This window comes from Larimichthys crocea, chromosome XXI, assembly GCF_000972845.2.
Source record: "Larimichthys crocea isolate SSNF chromosome XXI, L_crocea_2.0, whole genome shotgun sequence".
Lineage (NCBI taxonomy): Eukaryota > Metazoa > Chordata > Actinopteri > Sciaenidae > Larimichthys > Larimichthys crocea.
In genome coordinates this window covers 13910033-13930843 of record NC_040031.1, presented here as the reverse complement: position 1 = coordinate 13930843, position 20811 = coordinate 13910033, and the positions used below count along the sequence as shown (strand labels likewise).

Below are 20811 nucleotides of genomic sequence, written 5' to 3'. Positions count from 1 at the left end.
TGCAGCCATAGTTCTGTTACTGATCAGCAGGATTCACCGTGGCTCACTTATGTCGGGGGGTGAACAAGCAACGTAACTCAACCAAGCACACACAAGCACATTAATCGATTAATCCTTTCGTTGCCTGAGCAAATTCCCCTCGCCGAGTCAAATACTGTCACTGCTACAATATGTGGGTCAGTGAGAGGAATTTGTTGCTACAGTGTGACGGTTAAGATTTAGAAACCCAACAAGTAGGTCACTAACAACAAGAGCTCAGCATATTATTATTATAACATCAACGATTCTGAGGTGTTTGTTATGACGACGTGGTATTCACTGGGGAGTTATCACTCAAAAAAGCATACAAGATAGAATCACGAAACCTACGCACTTATGAAATGTAAGCTTACAAACAATCTGAACAAAACACAGAGGAAAAATGACTGGCGTTGTTTTCCTTTGTGTTCTATTATTTACTAATATTTACAATGTCTACCCAAGATCAAGAATCAATTTTCATGCTCAGAAACTGTTTATTTTAGAAATGTGGATTTATCCAACATTACCCCAGTATATGTCAGTGTCTTTACTTTGTATATATTTTATGACTTTTTCTGTGAGCATTAACCCATAAAGAAAGCCAGCTACTTCCCACCTCAAGATATGTACCCATGGCTCCTTGTGTTCACACATGCAGTGTTCATTCATGCTGCATACACACTGCTGGTCGGTTGACTGAACCTGGCTCTCTCAGCTTGCGTTACCAGCAGCTGTTATGTGAGCTGGAGAATGTCGGCGAGTGCAGCTCAAAAAGTCTTTTATTTGTAGCTGCAGAGTTTGCCGTTCTCTATAAAAGTTAACTATGTTTTTCTTTTATCTATCCTGCATTAAAGGTGTATGGAGTTGCACTTGTTTTTCGGTTACAGAAAAGTATACATGTTTTATTTTCAGTGTGCTTACAGCAAAAGCAGTCTTTCCTACATCTCTTCTTCAGCATCAGCTGATTGTTGCAGCGAGTTAAGTATGGACCACAGTTCCAAAAATGAGATATAAGATGGCAATTTTTTTCCCCGACATGTTCTTTTTAGATAAATAAATACTAGTAGATGTTATGTCTCTCAGTCAACCAACATGATCATATAAAATGCAGTGGTGGTGAGTTGTTATTATCTCCAGTAGTGAACCTGAGAGCGAATAGTATAACGGACCTTATGGCCTAAGTGTGGACACAGCATCATGCTTATAGAATGACGTCTTTGTTATTCCTCTATGAAATTTAAACTTCTCGTCAACCCAGGCTGTATTTTGAGGCCAACTTGATATTTATTTTTTTTGTCTTGGGCTTTTATTACTATATCTCTAATTGTACTGTATACTCCACAGTATATTGTACATACAGTGTGACATTTGGTGGTTTCAGAGGTCAAAGGTGAGAGTTAGCCATATTGTAGTGGCTCTGAAGCAGTAAGAGCGGCAGAGACATATAAGAATGACTGTATTTTATATCTGTGGATGTGGAGAAATGCATGAATGTTGTTTCATTTCCATTAATTGTGCTTTTACGGAGGTTAACAGAAAAGGAGCACAGTATTGATTAGTTATCATCTGTATTAGGATGAGGGTCCTTCTGTAACATCCCTCTTTGAGGAGATATTTCATGCAGGCTTTAAATTTACAAACCGCACACTGTATTGACTAAAACTAGAAAAAGGGAACAGGCACTGTTTGATTTCTACTGTACTTAGTGTGTCTTAATTGCAAACAAATGGGGAATAAACACTGCTTCATTTTCAACATTATCCTAGGACCAGTTGTGATGCAATATTAGCCTTGACCACCTCTTGCACAGAAGCAATCTTACAGTTTTCCAAATAATGCTACAAGTAGTTATGAGTTAGTTAGTTATAGTAGTAAGTTATAGTTATATAATGACGCCATATTTGAGACAGAAGATGCATGCTTTAATGGTACCTTTGAACAGACTACTGATGTTGAGACCTTCCACACAGTTTAATGCACATTGAGCTACATTTGATGTAGTCTTTGAAAATGAAAACAACGCTGCCGACATGATCAGGATAACAGTTGCTGTTACCCACAGGCACATCTTTTGAGCTGACCATCTTCGCAGTGTCTTTGTAGTTTGTAGTGGATAGCATAAATGTTGGCACAAGGCAGCCTAAGCTTTCTAGGGTTGGCCAAGCTTGTCAGAGTGTGTTCTTAGCCGAGACTACTGCAGCACTCTCCAGGTGTGCCTGCATGTGCCGTCTGACCCCTACACCTCATTCAATCTAGTCTTTAATCTGCTCAAGTTCTTTCCACACTACACCGCCCCTCAATGCCCTGCACCGGCTGCTGGTGCTGCCTGGCTGCTCAAATCCAAACGATGCGATGGTACTTGCCTACCGTGCTGCGAATGGCTCAGGCTTACCCTACATCCAGGATGTCAAAGCATACACCCCCAATATGCTCTGCTACTGCCAACCAGCTTCATACTCCCACATCACGAAGAGGGCCCAGCTACTACTACTCAACACATAGCTGTCTGCTGTCCTGGCTCTGCAATGGTGAAACAAGCTCCTTATTGCAGAAACTACACATTTTGCATCATAGGCTGAAAACTCACCGGCTCAGACTTTGGCCCATAAAAAAACAAATCAAAATTAAAAACTACCCTTTTCCCATATTGTTTCTAAATGTAACACTTGAAAACGTCTGATGTACTTAGGTGTTTCTTGCAATTGTGATACACATGTATTGGTAGCTGTCAGTGGTGTATTGAGGGAAAGAGTTGGTGTTTAGGATTGGTAAGCCCTTAGCATGCTGTCAAAGCCATATGGGCGCTTGTCTGTTGAATCCTCATTAATTAAGGCTGCTGTATGTGGTGTTATTAAAAAATCTTGGATGAAAATTTTGGCATTATTGTAAGTCTCATTACTCTAATTTTCATACTGCTCACTGACTTAGTTGTAGTTCTCATGATTGGACAAATCTTTTCTCTCTGTGTTAAATTGAATGTATTGCTGAGTATATTTTCCAATGCACTGCTAAATCAAACATGCACACTGAAGAGCTGGAACATGATTTCTTCAGCTTCAGCTGCGCGTAGAAACAAATATAAAATGCTCTCATACACATCAAGCACACTCAGCCATAGTTACATGTTCATACATCTATCCACGGGCATACGTTATCTTCACAGACTTAATCTTTGGATTCCTGAGTGGTTAGTTAGTCTGTAGACTTATCTGGCCACCGAGGCCAATATCAGAGTGCATGCATATAGCAAGGAGCACTTTCCTCATGCACCAGAGTAATAACAAGCTGTGCAGGATTTTCTTGCCCAGCACAGATTAGATCAGAGCCAGAGCCTGATGGTTTGGTCTGCATGAGAGCTCCAAGGCTTTGGCTTTTACCACTTGGACTACATGGAGGCCCTCTCCCCTAGGGAACAGTCCGGTTAAGGCAAGGCAGAGTAGAGTGCTGCAGGGAAAGTCCAAGTCCAACACACAGAGGTCTGAGCACCAGGAAGTACAGACAGGAAATGACCTGGGTCTTTGGAAGTCATTAAACCTTTAATCTGATACCACAGGGAAGGACACACTTCAGCAGCTCCCATTGCCTCTCCTGTGGAAATTTTGTTCCGTCTTTCCAGAAGTTTTTGGTTTTAAAATGTTTCTCTTTTTTTTTTAGATTGAATTAGTTTGATTTTCTGATGACATCTTACCAGAAATTTAAGCCAACAACAGAGAAATCATAATAAGAATTTAGATGAGGTAGAAATTTTAAAAATAACTCACAGTTAGTCCTATTAAAAACCATATATATATATATTCCATTTCTTTATCTTTTTCTTATTATTATTATTACTATTATTTTAATATCTTGCTTTGTGTGAGAGAAATGTTATGTATACTTTTGAAGACTATGTGACACAACCCCCAAGAACATTGAACTGGTAGGATAGTGAGAGGAACAGTACAGTGCACAAGTCTGGCAAAAGGGGGTGTTTAAATTTTTAAATATATGCCATTTTAGCATTTCAATTATTGAACGCTCCCAGTGAGGCGTGAATAACTTGTCCATGCAGACCCAGAGAAATGCTTCAGTGCCATATATTCTGTGAAATTTTGGTCTGTACTCCATATAGTTACAGTTTTCTATGAGAGGAAAAAGAGACTGTCATAGGTTTGTAGTTTTACAGGAGAGTCAACAAAATGTTTTGTCAACAAGGAAACAAATTCATAGAGAGGATGACCTTGACTTAAAACTTAATGACTTATTCATCAGGCTTCCTGTAGTTGAGTGAACACCATTGTAAATCTATCTGTGCTGATACAAAAGCATGCCAGCACAGATTACAGAAGACAGAGATTCAAACTAAATACCTACCGACTGCGGTGAAGAGTACACCATTTTTAAAGTGCAAAGTTAGAACCTTTCCTTGTTCACGTTTTACTTCAAATTTGCTGCTAACTTTATTACTGTGCTTCAGGTTGAGTGCAACTCAGACCACAACCAAAACATGCGTACCCCTCATTCTCAATCATTATTTCAATAACATGTATCTCTGCTGGCTTTGCCTTTAAAGGGTAACAGGGATCTGTTGGTACAGAGAGTCTGTGTATGCACCAGGCTCTTATAAACACTCCTGACACAGGGTAATGTTTAGTGTATCCTGGGGCACACATGCCTTCTGTAAATTGTACCAAATCACTTTTGCTCTAAACAGTTATCATCCAGGCATATGGAAAGACAAATATTACAGCTTTGATTCAAGAAATTAATTTTTTTTTTTTTGTAATTTTATGCCTAAAATTATAGCAATGAAATCTAGGGTTTTGTGGTAAATTAAACACACGTCTTCTCTGCGTGCCAACTCTGAGTCTCTGTTTAAACAACGTCAATCAGAGAAATCCCTATTACCAACAAAGCACTGCATTTATAGATTAATCCAGTCAAATGCTTTTCCTGAGCTGTTGCTAACTGACAGTATTATATTTGTGTAAATTTCCATGGCGATCTAGTAAACATATTTAGGCTCTGAGCACTGAGAGAAAATGACTCGACATGAACATGAGAACAAATGTAGGGAGACGTAGGGAGGAGAAAGTGCTTCGACAAACAAGAATAGTGCTTGCATTGTCACCGCCATCAGTTTGACATTGTATCCAAAATGTCTTAAATATCTCCCTTTTCCTGGGCAGCACCTTGTGGCTTTTGGGACTAGTAATGCTTAGACTGCAGGAAATATGTATATAGGAGAAGTACATTTTCAAAAGAAGCAAACTTGGCTGTTTTACTCGTGGAGAAAATATGAACTAAAAATACAAGGGTGATTCACAAATTCGGAGAGGTACTGGGTCTATCTCTTTCTACGGCACATCTTTTTTACTGCAGGATTAAGACTTTAACTTATCAATGACATGATAGATATAACTGTTTGGAGACTATAATAGGGTGCTATGGAGTAAGGAGAATTTAATTCCTTTGTCGGGATGTGAATCATTAAAGCCTTTTAAAGTCTGCTGTGTTGAAACCTATAGCATATAGCACAAATTGTACTCAGCTGAGGCTCATGAGCGGCAAGGATCATGTACGATTTTTCCCTGATGTTTACAACCTTCAGGCTTAACCAAATGACAACTGTAAGCTGTTAGAGAGGTTTCTCATTTTTGTCAGTTTACTTAAGACAGCTTTTCCTCCATTAAATGACGTCAAACAGCCACTGGAAGACTAAATAGGGTTTTTTAAAGCCTGTTGCCGTCTACACAACTGTCCTCACACTGTTCTTAATGGGAGATTTTCAGTCCCTCCTCCTCAGCTGATGAAGGGAGAGAGTGAAGGGGCGTGGATGCTTTTTATTCTCAATTTAAGAGGCAAAAATGTTGCCTTAAAAGTCTCTGTTTTGGATATCAACCGTGTAGGTGTTTCCCATAAAATGTTATTGATAGAAGAGAGAGTGGACGAGAGGAGAGAGTGAGAGTTTGTAAATGGAGGCCTCAATCTGCCTGCTTCCTCTTGAGGGGCCACACACTTTATGGATCACTTCCTCCTCTCCTCTGGTCCAAGAACAGTCTGACGTACGTTCGGCGCCATGCTCTGTGATGGCAACCAGGATAAACGGTACAAACAGCGGGGGATACATGGCAGCTTAAAAGCCTCTGTCCCAAATAAAAGTTACAAAAAAACAGAAACAGGCAGAGAGGCTGTCAGAATCTAGAGATGAAGACCAGCCATGTGAGATGCGAGCTGATTGGACAGACTTAGGATGAGGCTGAGTCTGTTGCTGCTGTTTCTCGGGGACAGGAAGTCTGCTGTTGTGCCCTGTCTTCTTTCTGTCTCTACGTCTGTTTGGGTGGCAGTTTGCCCGTCTGCTGTCTTTGCCTGTGTGCTCTTTTGAGAGCCAACCCTTCATAGGTCAGCCAACATTAAGCTGAAATTGAATCTCATTCTCTCCTTTTCATCGCAGAGCTAAATCGTGTTTTACAGTAAATCACCTGACAAGTGATTCAGAAAAACTGACTTTTATGAAGGTCTGCTGAAGTTTGTAGGATTTGGCCTCAGGAGAGGAAAGTTGACTTGCATGCTTCACTGAAAGCCCATAGCTGTTGGCTGATTCTGAGTGGTACCCTAAATTGTTCCGTAGCTTTTCATCCTTGGTGATTGTTTGTGTCTGGCATTTAAAAGACCAATAGCATGTACTTCAGATTCCTCTATGTATGAAGTCCTCCCTAAGAAGCCAGACACATTCTCCAATAGCATATTTACACCCCAGGAGAATAAAGTGGTCTGCCAGCCTGCAATGTCACTAAATTATTACATGCAGCTTGGAATCTGACTTTTTCTCCTCTGATAGAAATTCTGATACCTAAACTCGGGGTCAGTATAGAGTACCGTCTCCAGTAAATCTGTAAAAATCACTGCCCAGAATTCATTGGGCTCATCTGTATGAGGCTTTGATGTCAAAAGAAAACGCTTATCTAGAAATGGAAATGTTTACGACATGCATTTTAACATGAAAGACTTTAACCTTTAATAATTGATGGTTTGGCCAGTTGGGGGCAGCAGAAATAAGCTGTGAACACAACGTTGACATATTGTCAGCTCTTAAAGCCTCATTGTGGAGTTGGTGTTGTGCCAGAACCGGAGCTGGGTAAGCGGGCAATATAATCAGGCTCAATAGCCTCTATGGACATAACAACGGATGTGAAGAGGATGTTGATGGAGGAAGCTAAGAAGAGAAAAGTGTAAATCGAGAGAGAGTAAATCTGGAACTGACTTTTAGCTGCTGGGGAGATTGCATTGATGGCAATTTCACGCTGTTTCGCTATGACACTAACATAACGTTAATTGCAATTTGAGTGTTGTATTGTCTGCAGTGGAAAAATATATCATGAAAAGTACCTGCCACCGAAACAGAGTCAAATCAAGTTTAGCTAAACTGTACCATGCAGTGGAAACACGGCTTATGTTCACAGCTAGTCGCTAACTTTCTCTGGCTGACATTTGGTGCTGAGCAGGTAGTTTACAGTTTTCCCTGAAAACAGCTCCCTGATGAGAACGGTAAGAGTGAACCAAGGCAGTAAAGTTGTCATGTTCACTTTAACAATATTACTCTAGATGGTTTATGAGGTTGTTTTTTTTTGTCCAACCAAATGCCCACCAAAAATTAACCCTCAAAACAAACATAGCTCATCTATTGTTTTTTCCCCACACACTGCTAATTATTTTCTCTAATTTTCCATGCAATGCTTCAAAACAACCTCTTGATCACTAGTGCAGCTATGGCTGAATGAATTAAAGTGATAACAAAAAACTGATTTTTACACAAGAAAAACTGTGGCTCTGTGACATATGCACAATACCCAGCCATCATGACTTTTACTGCTATGTGTCCATCCCAAATGGATTGAGAATATTGGAACAAAAATGGTCTTAGATAATCTACCACTCATACTTTGTTGCTACAAAGCTAAATCCTGGGCCTCCAAAATGTCAAGCGCTCAAACGCTGAAAAAACAAGCTGGCTTTTAGCTTGACAGTCATGCATTTTTGACTTCATCCAGCTGGCTCGGAAAGAGTTTCATCAGCACGAGTGTCATGGGATTTTGTCATCCCATAAAGGTCCTTGTGATCTTTCAGTTGCACACTTTCTCCCAACAGTGATGATTCCTTTAGAGGGTTGTTCCAGGTAATTACTTATTTAAACATACAGAACAAGGCTGAAGTATGTTGCAGTCAATAAGAATCTGTTTGATTGTTGTTTGTGATTATGCTTTTGGAAAAGGTTGTCCATTACCCTCATCCTTTTTCCCGACTGGAAAGTTGCCGTGAAGCACTTTACCCATGACCCCCTGTTTCCTTGACAAGTGAATAGAGCCTAAGGATCTGTTTCTGGGCCTGAGCTCCCAACAGCATTCCTCATGTTTAGGAAAACATGTAAACTGACGTCGAAAAAATAAAAGTGAGCAGTCAGCTCCCTTGGCCTTTCTCGCCTGGCCCAGATGCCCATATGAAAGCTGACTTTTGTGTGCTGGACAACTCTCATACAAGGTGGACGGCCGGTGTTTTTCCTGGCATGTCTTGAACAAACACAGACCAATTACACTAGGCTGCCTGGTGTGTCAAGCCGTGATCTACAGTTTTATTTTGCATTATTTGAGAAGGCTTAGGTAGTAGATCTCTACTTCGCAAAACAAGAGATATATAATAGACGTTCCTGAAGTTTCCCTGGGTTAGCATAAATCCCAGGCTCAAGCAGATATCTAGTGTCTAAGACAAGCAGCACGTCCCTCGCCAGCTAACTGCCACATGGTCTGAGCGAGCTGCGGTGGCAGAGCAGCTTTGAAAACTTTGATCTGAAATATTCAAAACTCATACATGCAACTTTCCTAACTCCCCTGAATATATATGCAATACAATGTGTGGCTCCTTTCCCACTCAAACCTTGGAATTGCATTATTCATCTGAGGCAGTGTTTCAACTTTCTCTCTTTCTCTGCCCGCAGTGCTCCCACACACACCAGTGAATTAAGTACCCGTCTTCTAATTCAATCCCAATATTCATCCCCATCGTTCTCTCAGCCCTACTTATGTGCACATGTAAGTAAGTGCATGGCAGAACCACCCTGCACATCTGTGAGTGTTATGTTATGATAATATTGTAGTATAATTATTAAAGCATTCATGTGTAAGCAGCATTTTACAGTTCTGATCTTGTTAACTGTTGGGTAGTTTAATCTATAATTATGCATCATATTTTATGACATCATGTTTTTTTAAATGTAAAATCTTGACATACAAAATAAAGTAGTTACTATAGGTGTCAAATAAATGTAGATTAATATTTATCTTTGCAATGTACAGGTGTAGAAGTAAGCAGTCAGTTTGACCTTTATGATACTAACTATCAACTGTATGATGAAGATTTCTCCTGAAGCAGTTTTGTGCACATTTTATTGATTTGTTTAGTAGTCCAGTCATGTTTTATATGAATACATTTTTCATGGGGAGTCATGAAAATCTTTCATCGGATCAGTTTACAGATCTAAATCTGCCAAACGTTTCCTACCATTAAAACAAGTCATTAAGAAACTGAATATCAAAACTTAAACAGGAGTAGGTCTTGTACAAACTTTTTTTTTTTTGCTAACTCCCTACCCCCCGTCTGTGTTAGATTGCATGTGCATGTACTGTATATAGACCTTTGTTTTGGTGTGACATTTCATAACCCTTCTTTAAGAAACAGCATGTTACAGTCTGCCATGTCTGGAGAGTCAGCAGTGTTATTTACCAACAAGCAGGGAAGGTGAAGGTGGCAGACAGAGGCAAACTGTTGTGAACTGTAAGCAGCTGATTGTCATTGTTATCGATGAATTAATCTGCAGGTCATTTTCTCTATTAATCAAATGAAATCATCTTAACTTCAGATTTAGGTTGGTCTTGTTTTGACACACAGTCAGTGATGTAAGACAATGAAAAACAAAGCTGAGATCATCAAATGTTTGCAGAGGTTGCTTGAAAATTGACTTATCGACTTGTCAGCCATCAATTAATCGCTTAATCATTGCCGCTCTAGATCTTATTATTTTTATTTTTTTTAAGATTTTTTTTGGCCTTTTCAAGCTTCATTTATTTTCGATAGAGACAGCTGAGGAGTGACAGGAATGTGGGGAGAGAGAGACGGGGAATGACATGCGGGAAAGAGGCACAGAGCTAAACGACACCCTTAGGATCTTATATTTTTGTATTTGTCATTAAGCCAGGTGGAATGACGGCTTGCATTCGCAGTAGTAGCTTTGTCCCATCATCTTTGGCTTAAGTATTTTATGTATATACATAGATACACACATATTTGTATATACAGTGTAAAAATATGTTGTGTGGCCCTTTTTTGTGCTAATGAATCCCTGGGATGTACATGATTTAAATTGGAACACTTTGGCAGATATTGATATTATTATTGACTCGGCTGTTGGCTCTGATTGTGTAACACTAGATAGCACTGACTAATTACAGTTTGGGTGATGACGTCGGGTCAGAGCCTTTTTTCTAAAGAGAAAGGAAGCTCGCCGGTTGTCCTGCCCAGAAGGCCCCTGTTCGCTGAGCACTCGTGTAACAGTATATATACACACACATGCAGATAAATGACTGTTAGAAAGTGTGTGCACGTGCATGTCTGTGTATATGATGGCAGTGTGTGTGTGTCTGTGTTTGTGTGTGTGTGTGTGGAGATGGGTGTCCACAGCACCTCGGTGGAAACTTGGCCCTGAGCCGACCGTTGCCCATGAGGGCTGGTAAACACGCTGTGATGAATCTCACTCTGCACACAAGTGCCAAACACAATGTAAACTTGTTTCCATCACTCCATTCAGCCTCGTGCTCTGCTTTTTTCCTCCTGTTCGACCTTTGAACAACTCCTTTCAACTATGAAACAGGCTGTAGCTTATGTATAATGTATAGAATAAAGTCTATAATGTATAGATGATCTAACATTTAATAGCTCAATCGGCCTTTTTGTGTCTCAAGACAAATCTTTTATGAATAAAAGACAACTGCTCTTGATGTTTAGTTATATTTAAGATTATTGAAAACTATTTACAACTATATTTGCCAGAAGATGTAAATCATGTGTGAGGTAAGTCATCAAAAGTGGTTCATGGGTACACAACTCTGCAGGAAACCAGCCTTTCACACTTCCCGAGTGTGCATCAGATCAATCAGCTGCAGCACCAGAGGCCAGCGTGGGTCTGAGCGGGGTCACATCAGATGACTGCCTTCCCTCCATGCAACATCCAAACCAGATGTCTGATTAATTGCTCCTCATAAAAGGATTCCTCTTTTACAATGGACCGTGGCATTGCCAAATAGGGTAAGACGGTTACGTGTTCAGTCCTTCGGTCGTTAAAATTCTTACGGGTAATTCAGAATGGCCTCTAGACGTTCGTAGAGACATTTGTAGGAAATTTTCACAAAACTTGTCCCGAGATGCTCGGTGTTTGGTGGCTGCTGAGGACAGTCGTAATTCATCTCCATCTGCCACAAACTACGTCTGAACCAGAAGTGATGCTTTTTATTGGGGAAATACGCAGGTTATGATGAGTTTCATTCTTCCTGGCTATTGATGGTTTGCAGGGAAACAAGGACAGCTGTTGGCTTTCATATTCGGTAACAAGGGTGTTGTTCCAGATATTTCACAACTGACATAACTGTAGAAGACTAGTTTTTTTTTTTTCCCCTGGTTTTACAGCCTATAGCAAGATCTGCGTTATTTTATATCACGTTACCACACACAGAAGCATTTATTTTGGACAACCATTTGCCTTTTATTTGATGTATTCGCCTATGAATCATAAAACTGAGCCAACAGCATCACAGTCTGAGTGCACCCATGGTATCCTGCGACTAAGACGAATGGCTGTTATATCCCTGTTTTCTCACTGACTTCAACTTCTCTTTCCTTTGTCTTGCTCTTATCTTCTGTTTATAAAGAGGGAATGTTTCTGTTCCTGTCTCCTATGAAATAAACCAGTCAGATGAAGCAATCAAAGAAAAGTTACTCATGGGCCCTGATGTGGTGAAAAACAAAGATGTTGTCGCAAAGATCTGCTCACACTTGGAGCCAGCAGCTGTCCTGTGTGATACACTGCATTGAAAGGGCTGTCTGGCACTCAGTGAGCATGTGCTGAGAGGTGATGGACAGGACCTGGCCTCCTCCTGCTTCTATCACTCCCTGTTAGTGCTTCTTCTTCTCCCGTACTTCCCACTAATCACAACTGACAAGGGATACACAGGACTCTGTCTACACCAGTGGATAGAAGGAGCTGTGCTGACCTGTCTCAGTCTGGGGGAATGACACGGATAAAGGATTGAGGAGGGAGAAAAAGAACATCAGCATCCCAGTCCAGCCAAATACGCTGCTTCTCTGTTTTGAAGGCTGTAGGATTTCCATAAATTAATGAAGGACCTGTAAAAACAAGACCATGGCATGACAGATCACGCTCTGTCTTCATTTAGATGCTGTGAGAAGGCCAGATGTTGAAAAGCTTCAGGGTTAAATATACAGTATGAAACAGGGAGTGTGTGTGTGTGTGAGAGAGAGAGAGAGAGAGAGAAAAGAGTTACAGAGTCGAGAAAGAGTCAGAGGCTGACGACATACACAGTATGTACGTCAGCTTCTTTGTGCATCAGCAAACATGAGTTAGAGCAAATGTGCTTGCTTGGCTGTAGAGGTCTATATATGCGAGAGGGTGCGATCCCATGAGAGCATTATGGGCATCTGAGGGAACACACGTGTGCCTCCTGAACTGTGAACACAAGTACTTATGCACATGGGAAGATCTGCATGCTGAAACATTGATGGAAACGCAACACATCATCAGTGACACTTAAAGTGTGATGAATATTTCAGTGACCTGGTGGAGCGGGCACATTGGGAGTCAAGCTGGAGGGCAACCACGAAACTATTCTGGGAATTTCACTGCAAAACAGTTTGCATACAGAGCTTCAATTTCTCCTCCATTCGTCAGCATCCAGACACTAAACATGAATTCATGTCAGGGCAGTTTAAAAGCCCCCAGGTTGGTTCTGTAACCTTGCATAAATATTAGACCAAGCCGCAAATCAAACTGCAGCCATTGAGATAAAACATGGCCTGAAATGTTTGCTCTCAAATACACCATATTTATTTCATTCACAGAGGAGCTCAAGAGGAAAATATAGGCCAACCCCATTTTATACAAAAATAGATTTTTGCTGAAGTTTAAATAAAAAATAAAAACATTAGAATAAATATATTTTATATAAAAAAAGGTAAAATTTTAAAAAAGACATGAAATAAATTTCAAGTTAAAGTCAGATCTAGTGAGGACAACGCCTGCTGGGCTGGCTGAGGAAAGATTTGAGGGTTTCTCTGCTGCTGCAATATCTTGTTCCCTGTGTAGAGTCGGAACTCGGGGGTGTGAATGAGCTGAGACTCACGGCTGGTTGGAGAGCTGGTGACAAAACACTCTGGATTTGCCCCTCAAAACGCCGAGCAAGGACCGGACGGACACTCACTCAAACTGCTTAAATTCCTCAGCAGCGTTTATCCTCGAAAGTAACTGGGGAGCCTCTACCATTTCAAGAGAGAGACCTGGAAGTGGCCAAACAATGGACACAGAGAGCGTGTTTTAACCGCTGAATGTTCACGGAACGGGACTGATGTTTTGCAAAGACTACTGCTGCTGCTGCACGGGCCGGGCCGTGGAGCCACAAAGCGAGGAGAAGGACAAGAGAAGTCAAAGAGACAGCGCTCAACAAAGGAGGGCAAAGCAGGACGCGTGTGTGTGTGCAGAGAAGCAGTGCCCTAGATCAGTATAACATCTGAGTTACTCTGTCATTCAGACTCCTTTCATGCTGTCTCAGGCAGCAGTTTCTCAACCCGCACCTGGAAAAACAAAGAGAATGTGTTCAGTGGCAGCACATCTCCATGCGTAAATGGAGACGCATCGGTGCGTATTCGCTGTACTTTTTCATAATGCGTACAATAAATTATGTTTGTTTTGTCACTAACTCATGCCCTGTCCCATGACCACACCGGTATAGATGCATTATAGACTTCCTCATACTTCATATCTGCCATGAGTGATGGCGATGCCTGCAGAATCTGACAGTACCGGTGCGCAAAGCAGCACTCATGAAAAAAGCTACAGCGCACAGGATCGCAATGGTTATGTGAAAACATGTGTCATCCCACTGTGCCGTGACCGAGATTACGAGTCGTGGGTGAGGCTAATGTTCACAAAAATATGGAGTTCCCAGAGACTCCGGAGTGCAGTGTGTGCGGGGTCGCTTTCTGTTTTTCTCGCTCTGTTGGTCAAATGTGCAGACTGGAAAGCTGAAGGCAGCAGCAGCAGCAGCAGCAGCAGCAGCGCTGACAACACACTCTCGCATTCATCGTCTCCCCTTCACTTCGTTTCAGGCTGCGCGGCGGAGCTGTTGCAAACTTGCTGGAGTGTGGTTTCGCCATTGTTCACCCTCGTATGTGCCTTCTTTTGGGTCGGTGTCTACTTGATCCGCTGCGGGGTTCTAATCCAGACCGCCCTCTCCCTCCTAACCTTGTGCCACCTGGGCGAAACAGCGGCGTGGTCTCTCCTAGATGGGACAGATGATCAGCTGTTTTCATTCACGACAGCAGCCGTGGTCGTGCTCATCTGCGTGGCCACCGGCGCACTCATGGTAGCACGGCTGAATCAGGGCATATCTGTGATCCTTTTCATCAGCATTGTCAGGACTATCTCACTCTTCTCGCTGCACAAAGTACGGGCCACTTGGAGACCGTACGTAGCGTACCTGGTTGGAGTGCTGGGCATCCTGCTGGCGAGGTATGCTGACAAGCTCCTTCCCAACGAAGGGAGACACAAGGAGGGCTGCACCCCCGTGACTGGAGCCAGGGAAGAGATCCCTGTATTTAAAAGGCGCAGGAGGTCCAGTTCTGTGATAGCCTCAGACATGGCACACAGTCAGTCCAACAGTAAGTCACATCGCCGGACCTCTCTGCCATGCATCCAGAGGGACCAGGTAAGAAGTTTGTGTCCCTTTCAACTTTATATTTTTGGCTTGTTTTCTTCTCCCAATGACTAGGTTTGTGTTTGAGAGAGAAAGGAGGGAGCAATGATATGGTAATGAAATGAGGAATGATGGCTGTTTATGAATGTGATTTGAATTTTTAGTATTATTTTACTATTATCATGGCTATTAAGAACATCATATAATACTGAGAGAGCTAAAAAAACACAACAAACAAACATGTATGCAGCGTGACACACAACAACAACAAAATAACAACCCAGTCTTGTTAGTATTATTGTTATTATTATTATTATTATTATTATTATTATTATTATTATTATTATTATTAATGATATTATTATTTTATTCTAAATATTATGTAATATCCACATTATTTGCAGTGTGGATACTGCAGTTTGTTTGGGTGTTCTTTGATCTTATTGCTGTGATTGGAGTCTTATATACTGCAGAGACACTTGCATCCAAACATAGACTTATAACTAATTACAATAATTTTCCTCTACTTTACCTTCACAGTAACATATTTATATAATGCCTCTTTTTTTTCAAATAAAAACTAATATGTTAACTTCCACTAAAATCATCGATGAAGCCAAAAGATTTCACATTTTTCTCTGAAAACATTACACCTGTCAACAAAGGCGATGATTTAATTTCTGCAGACATGTACAGTATAGATGCAACTTTTCTGTCATTTGAAGAAAAAGAAACAAAAAGCCAAATTTGGTATTTAGTGTCCCAAAGGGATGCTATTTTAAAAACATCTTTTATGTGCTGGTGAGAAAGGGAAGCTGAGGATACGATATCAGTGATTCATCTCATACGTAATTATTTATGTCAAACATTTTCCTTGGATGCTCTCTGAACCACTGATGCAAAACTGACAAATACATTTTTATCTTTCTGTCCTGGACTTTTAATACCAGACTTCTCATCACTTATCAATGCATGCTGTCCTTAAATCCCAGGAATGTAGCAGCTTTGGCTTTAAAACCTCTTCTGGGGGGGGCAGCAATCATTCAAGCATACTCATATCAGCTCCTCAACCCTCCTTATGGAAAATCAATGAGCATGCTGAGAATGTCAATGGGAAACAAACTTTTGGAGTGATCAAAGCTCTCGTTGTGACCTGTGAGTGCGGTTAGGTTGAGAGATGAGAGGCTGCACTGTTGGCTCCACCACTTGAAAGATGCCCTAAGCTCTCAGGGCTAGTTAGCGTTGTAGTGTGCTTGTTTGTTTTCCTTCGTGGTCATACACACACACACACACATACACCAACACACACTCATACACGTACACAAATCAGATATGAAAGGCTCTTAGATATTTTACAGTTTACACTTTATTCTTATTTAAGCTTGACGCAGCTGAAGCCTATCCAAGTGTCAGTCATTATTAATTTGATAAGCAGAATTTGGTTCGCTGCAGAAATGTGAGTGAGGATGTGTCTTTGTTTTTGAATGAGTGATGAGCTGGAAAATGGCTGGCTCTATAGTTTACATCATAACTAGAAACAAGCATGTGCACAGATGGCAAATTATTTTACACTTTGGTGTATTTTAAAGAGCAATGCTGCAAATTTGGAAAGACAAATGTCTTTTTTCACTCCGAATATTTATGTACATATCCAAGGAAACCTTTAGTATATTTTGTTGTTCATATCTTGGTCTATCATGCTGTTGTTCCATTAGATAATGAAGTGATAATACATTAAAAACAAGAATGAAACTGTTGTAGGTGAAAAAAAAACCCAACACATTAACAACACATAAGAGTGAACAAAGGCGTCCAGCTGCAATAAATGAACTTCTATTCAGAGACACCAAATGTGTAAAAAAAAAACAAAAAAAAAAAACAAACAAAGAGGATGAAAACCATTACATTTCCAATCAGACTCCATTACTTTAAGAGATTCAAGATGGAGTTACTTAGAGAACAATAAAAAACAGCCCCAAAATCAAGACATTAGTCGTAAACAACTCTCACTGATGCAGCTGCAGCAATTAACACGTTTTTGTCTGCTTTAGATTATATTTTTTTCTCTATCTCACAGAAATGTCCCAATAAAAGCTGAGCAGGATGGAACTACCAGACAAAATGCAAGAGATGATCTCTATTACATGTTTTTGTTGTAGGACAGGGGGGAAACAAAAGACATCAGCACTCAGACTGTCTTGATAGTAAAGTGAAAGTTAAGAATATAATAGATTTTCGGACGTTTTTTCTGATTGTTCTACCGTTCACTCTCATCTCTGGCGGTGGTGCTAAGCAGTTGACCAGCCATGGCCTGTCTGTAATTGAGACACACATGGCGTACATATGCTGTCTTAACCGTGTCTTGTCTGTGTGGTCTTTAATGTGTAAACAAGCCCATGCTAGTCATCACCTCACTCACACGGGGCTCTGGCCTCCCTAAGGGGGGTCAGACGCACGTATGGGGGCCACAATGCAACCACCACATGGTGACGGAAACAGTGGAGATGCCAGACAGCGTTAAGTGTCTAACTGACTCTGCCTGGGGGATAAAATGTAGGCTAACTGCGTGGCTGTAATTTTTACAGCTTCTCAGTTAGATGACCCAAAGAGGCTGAATGATGTTTTAGCAGTCCGGCCCCTTTTGTGTGTTCTGTGTTCAGCAGAGTTATGATGTTTTAAAGAACGCCTTGACAAGGAGTAGATCTGCACTTTGTTGACGTGACGATGTTTGCATTAGTGCTGTGCGTCTGAAGTGTTTGAAGGATTGCGTGAGGTTGGATGAAGGGCCACAGATGATACTTAACATTGTTTTTCTCAGGAAGCTTCTCCCACAGACCTTAGAGTCTTATATACTGTAAAGGCCCTTCAGGTTGACGGTCACTGCGCAGAAAGTGTTTATTCATAAAATAAATAGAGCAAAGAGTAATCCCTCTGTCTCTTCTTCCTCACAAACATTAAAAGCTGCCATGTTGCCCTCCGCCACTCTGCCAAAGCCACGCTCCGAGGCAGTGCGTCAGTCTGCGCAACTGTACTTTTAATAAACAGCCATTCTCCCTCCTTTTTGATCACAAACTGGCTGCCAGCATCTATCAGCTCACTAAGTAGGTGCATTCAGCAACGCTGGGGTCGTTCTTCCCATCATCAGGGTAATAAAAGAAAGTCATTATCAGCTGATCTGATAGTGGTTAGCAGGGGCCTCCGCGGGATAGTTCTTCTTCTTGGGGTAATACAAAATGACAGGCCAGTCTCTGGGTTTGAGCCGTGGATATTGAACTGAAGGAAGAGGTGTGGACTTGTGGATGTGGATCGCTTTTCACAGTGTGCAAGGAAATTTGAGTCCAAGGCTATCCTGCTGCAGACATCAGCACTGTCATAGAACTTTCCCTCCTCTCAAAGCACAGGAAAGCAGCCTGTCACGTTGCCAGCACACAGTTGAATGTTTTGCATCTACCTGAGCTGCAGATTTTCAGATTCCCTTCAGGAGGCGTTGGAAGCCACTCCCTTTTCTGTCAGTAACTCCAGCCCTCCTCACAGCGCTCTGCTCTCTGTCCTCTCACTGACACCAACACAAATATTATCCCAACCAGAGGAGGAAATTCTTTCTTAACTTGGATGATAAAGATATTCTTGAAATCTATGGTAATGACTTCCTGTGGAATGGGATCCGAACATAATTACTGTTGCTGTTGTAAATGTTTCCTGATACTCTATTTTTGCTGCACCGTCCATAATTGAATTGTGTTTTGGATGGAGGAGGTTGTTGATAGCCTGTAGGGCAGTGATTTACCACTGAGCCACAGTGCACTCTCATCCCAACAAGCTTGTTTGTATTCTAAACACATAGCCTCGTGAGATGTGATGCTTCTTTACTTTTTTTTTTTTTTTCGCACTGGACCAGCCGCTGCATTGGAAACGCTCTCATTGAAAGCCTCTTCTTGCATTTGGAAAGGAAGCTGATATCAGCATGGGGTTTTGTGTCTTATGATTGGGTGATCCACTTCACACTTTCAATCCCCATTCAGCCTCAGTGTATTAGCTGCACTGTGCATGTGTGAGGAGGCAAGGAGTGGAGGAATTGGGGTAGGAATGAAAGTAGGTCATTCGAGGTTTTGTTTAGTCGCCAGGCAAAACAGCAGGCTTACTCTTACCCCCCTGAACAGTGGAAGAGTCTTGCGTTTGACTGATGCAGTGTAGCAACTTTAAGCGTGTTTGTGCTCCAGATTTGTATGTGTTACCTCTGCCATGTTGGCTACCCAGCGTGAAGCCACATTACACTGGGTTTTGGTCTGTGGCGGCATAAACAAGAGCTTCTTGGCCACATTTTTTTGTCTCACCAAACAGACATGTTCTGGACAAAGTGCTGAGATGGCCAGCTCCCAGCGGAAGGAGAATTTGGGTTCACTACAACCTGGGTTTTATTTTTATAGTTTTGGCAATCATTTTATTTGTTATGATTACATTATACATTAAGATTTGGTGAAATAGTAAGACAGTTATAGAGGTTGTAAACAAACCAACAGTATGTAAACCATGTTAGGTTAGAATTAAAAAGTGAGCACTCCTGAACTGCTGGTAACAATTCCTCATTGCATAGGAAAACCAAGAAGTCATCTGCAAACTGTGATGAATGCTGGCAATGCACATTCACCTTTGTTTTCTCTTCCCAAGTACTTTTTTTATGTATTTTAACCAGCTATTATTACACAAAAGGTCGAAAAGGCGAAAAGTTAGGACGATTCAGACTGACAGGGGCCCTGAAAAAATAATAGTTTATTTTTTTTATTAACATATTATTTATTAAATGTAATAGAATATTTAATTTATACATAAACACATATTTTATATGTATGCAGAATGTTTCCTGCATGTCCACATAGTGTTATATTATCACAGCTCAGTGTCAGTAGATATTGTACAGTTAGTATCGGACTATAAGAGAGTTGAAGCCTTCACAGGTAGAGGTGTGGTTACGGAAACTTCACATGGAAAAGGTTAATAAATCAAAATGTCAGCACTCACAAATATCATGTCTCTTTAACACACAGCAGTGTGTAACGCACACTGTTCTCCTGCTCTTTTCCCTTTCTCTCCTTCACTCTTTACTATCAGTCACTCCTATACTTGTCTTCTCCCTAATCTACAACAGAGCAACATAGAGATAATATTGTCATCTCATGGTAATCTAATATAACAAGTTACACCTTTACTAACAACAGTGACATATAAAACAGTGACTCAGGGCATCAGCTAATCAGATGGTCTGCATTTCTAACAACTAAAGTCATTGGTTACCCACACAGCACTGTCTGGTGCCAACCGGACACACACACACATTAACCATTGACTAATTATTAATTAATTAATTATTTTAACAGGTCCCTATGCCTACAGGAAAATGGAAAGTCTTCCACCTCCCCCTCTTCCAAAACAGACAGATACACACACGATGTCATCACCTGGTAATCTCATGCTAGTGTGAACGTTAAAGCTTCACTAATGACAGATATGAAAACATAATGTTAACGTTCACTGACTTTTAGAACGTTACGTAAGGTCTTCAGTTCAGATAAACAATCGTACTTACTTTAACGTTACATCACTTCACACACACACACAAAATAAACAATTTATCGCGGTCTTCTCTGGAGATGCGTTAAATGGCTACCGTAATAACTGGTGTTTGAGTCTGCACGCATTTTCCCCCCATTCAGTGTCAAAATCAGGGACATTTTCGGGGACAGCTTTGACCGGGAACAGGTCTCCCAAAACGGGGACTGGT

At 41.1% G+C, this 20811-nt stretch overlaps 1 protein-coding gene across 4 annotated transcripts in view; it reads left to right on the top strand.

Annotated features, from left to right (window-relative positions):
• Positions 1-13429: 13429 nt before the first annotated feature.
• Positions 13430-20811, top strand: part of LOC104940679 (cGMP-inhibited 3',5'-cyclic phosphodiesterase A) — a 69849-nt gene continuing 62467 nt past the window's right edge. For 3 of the 4 annotated variants that reach the window (XM_019275518.2, XM_019275517.2, XM_010757330.3), the window contains exon 1: positions 13430-15044. In XM_019275518.2, coding sequence (XP_019131063.2) covers positions 14112-15044 — 933 coding nt within the window. In that variant the 5' untranslated portion in view covers positions 13430-14111. The remainder of the gene's footprint in view (positions 15045-20811) is intronic. The other variant, XM_019275519.2, reaches the window with a different exon arrangement.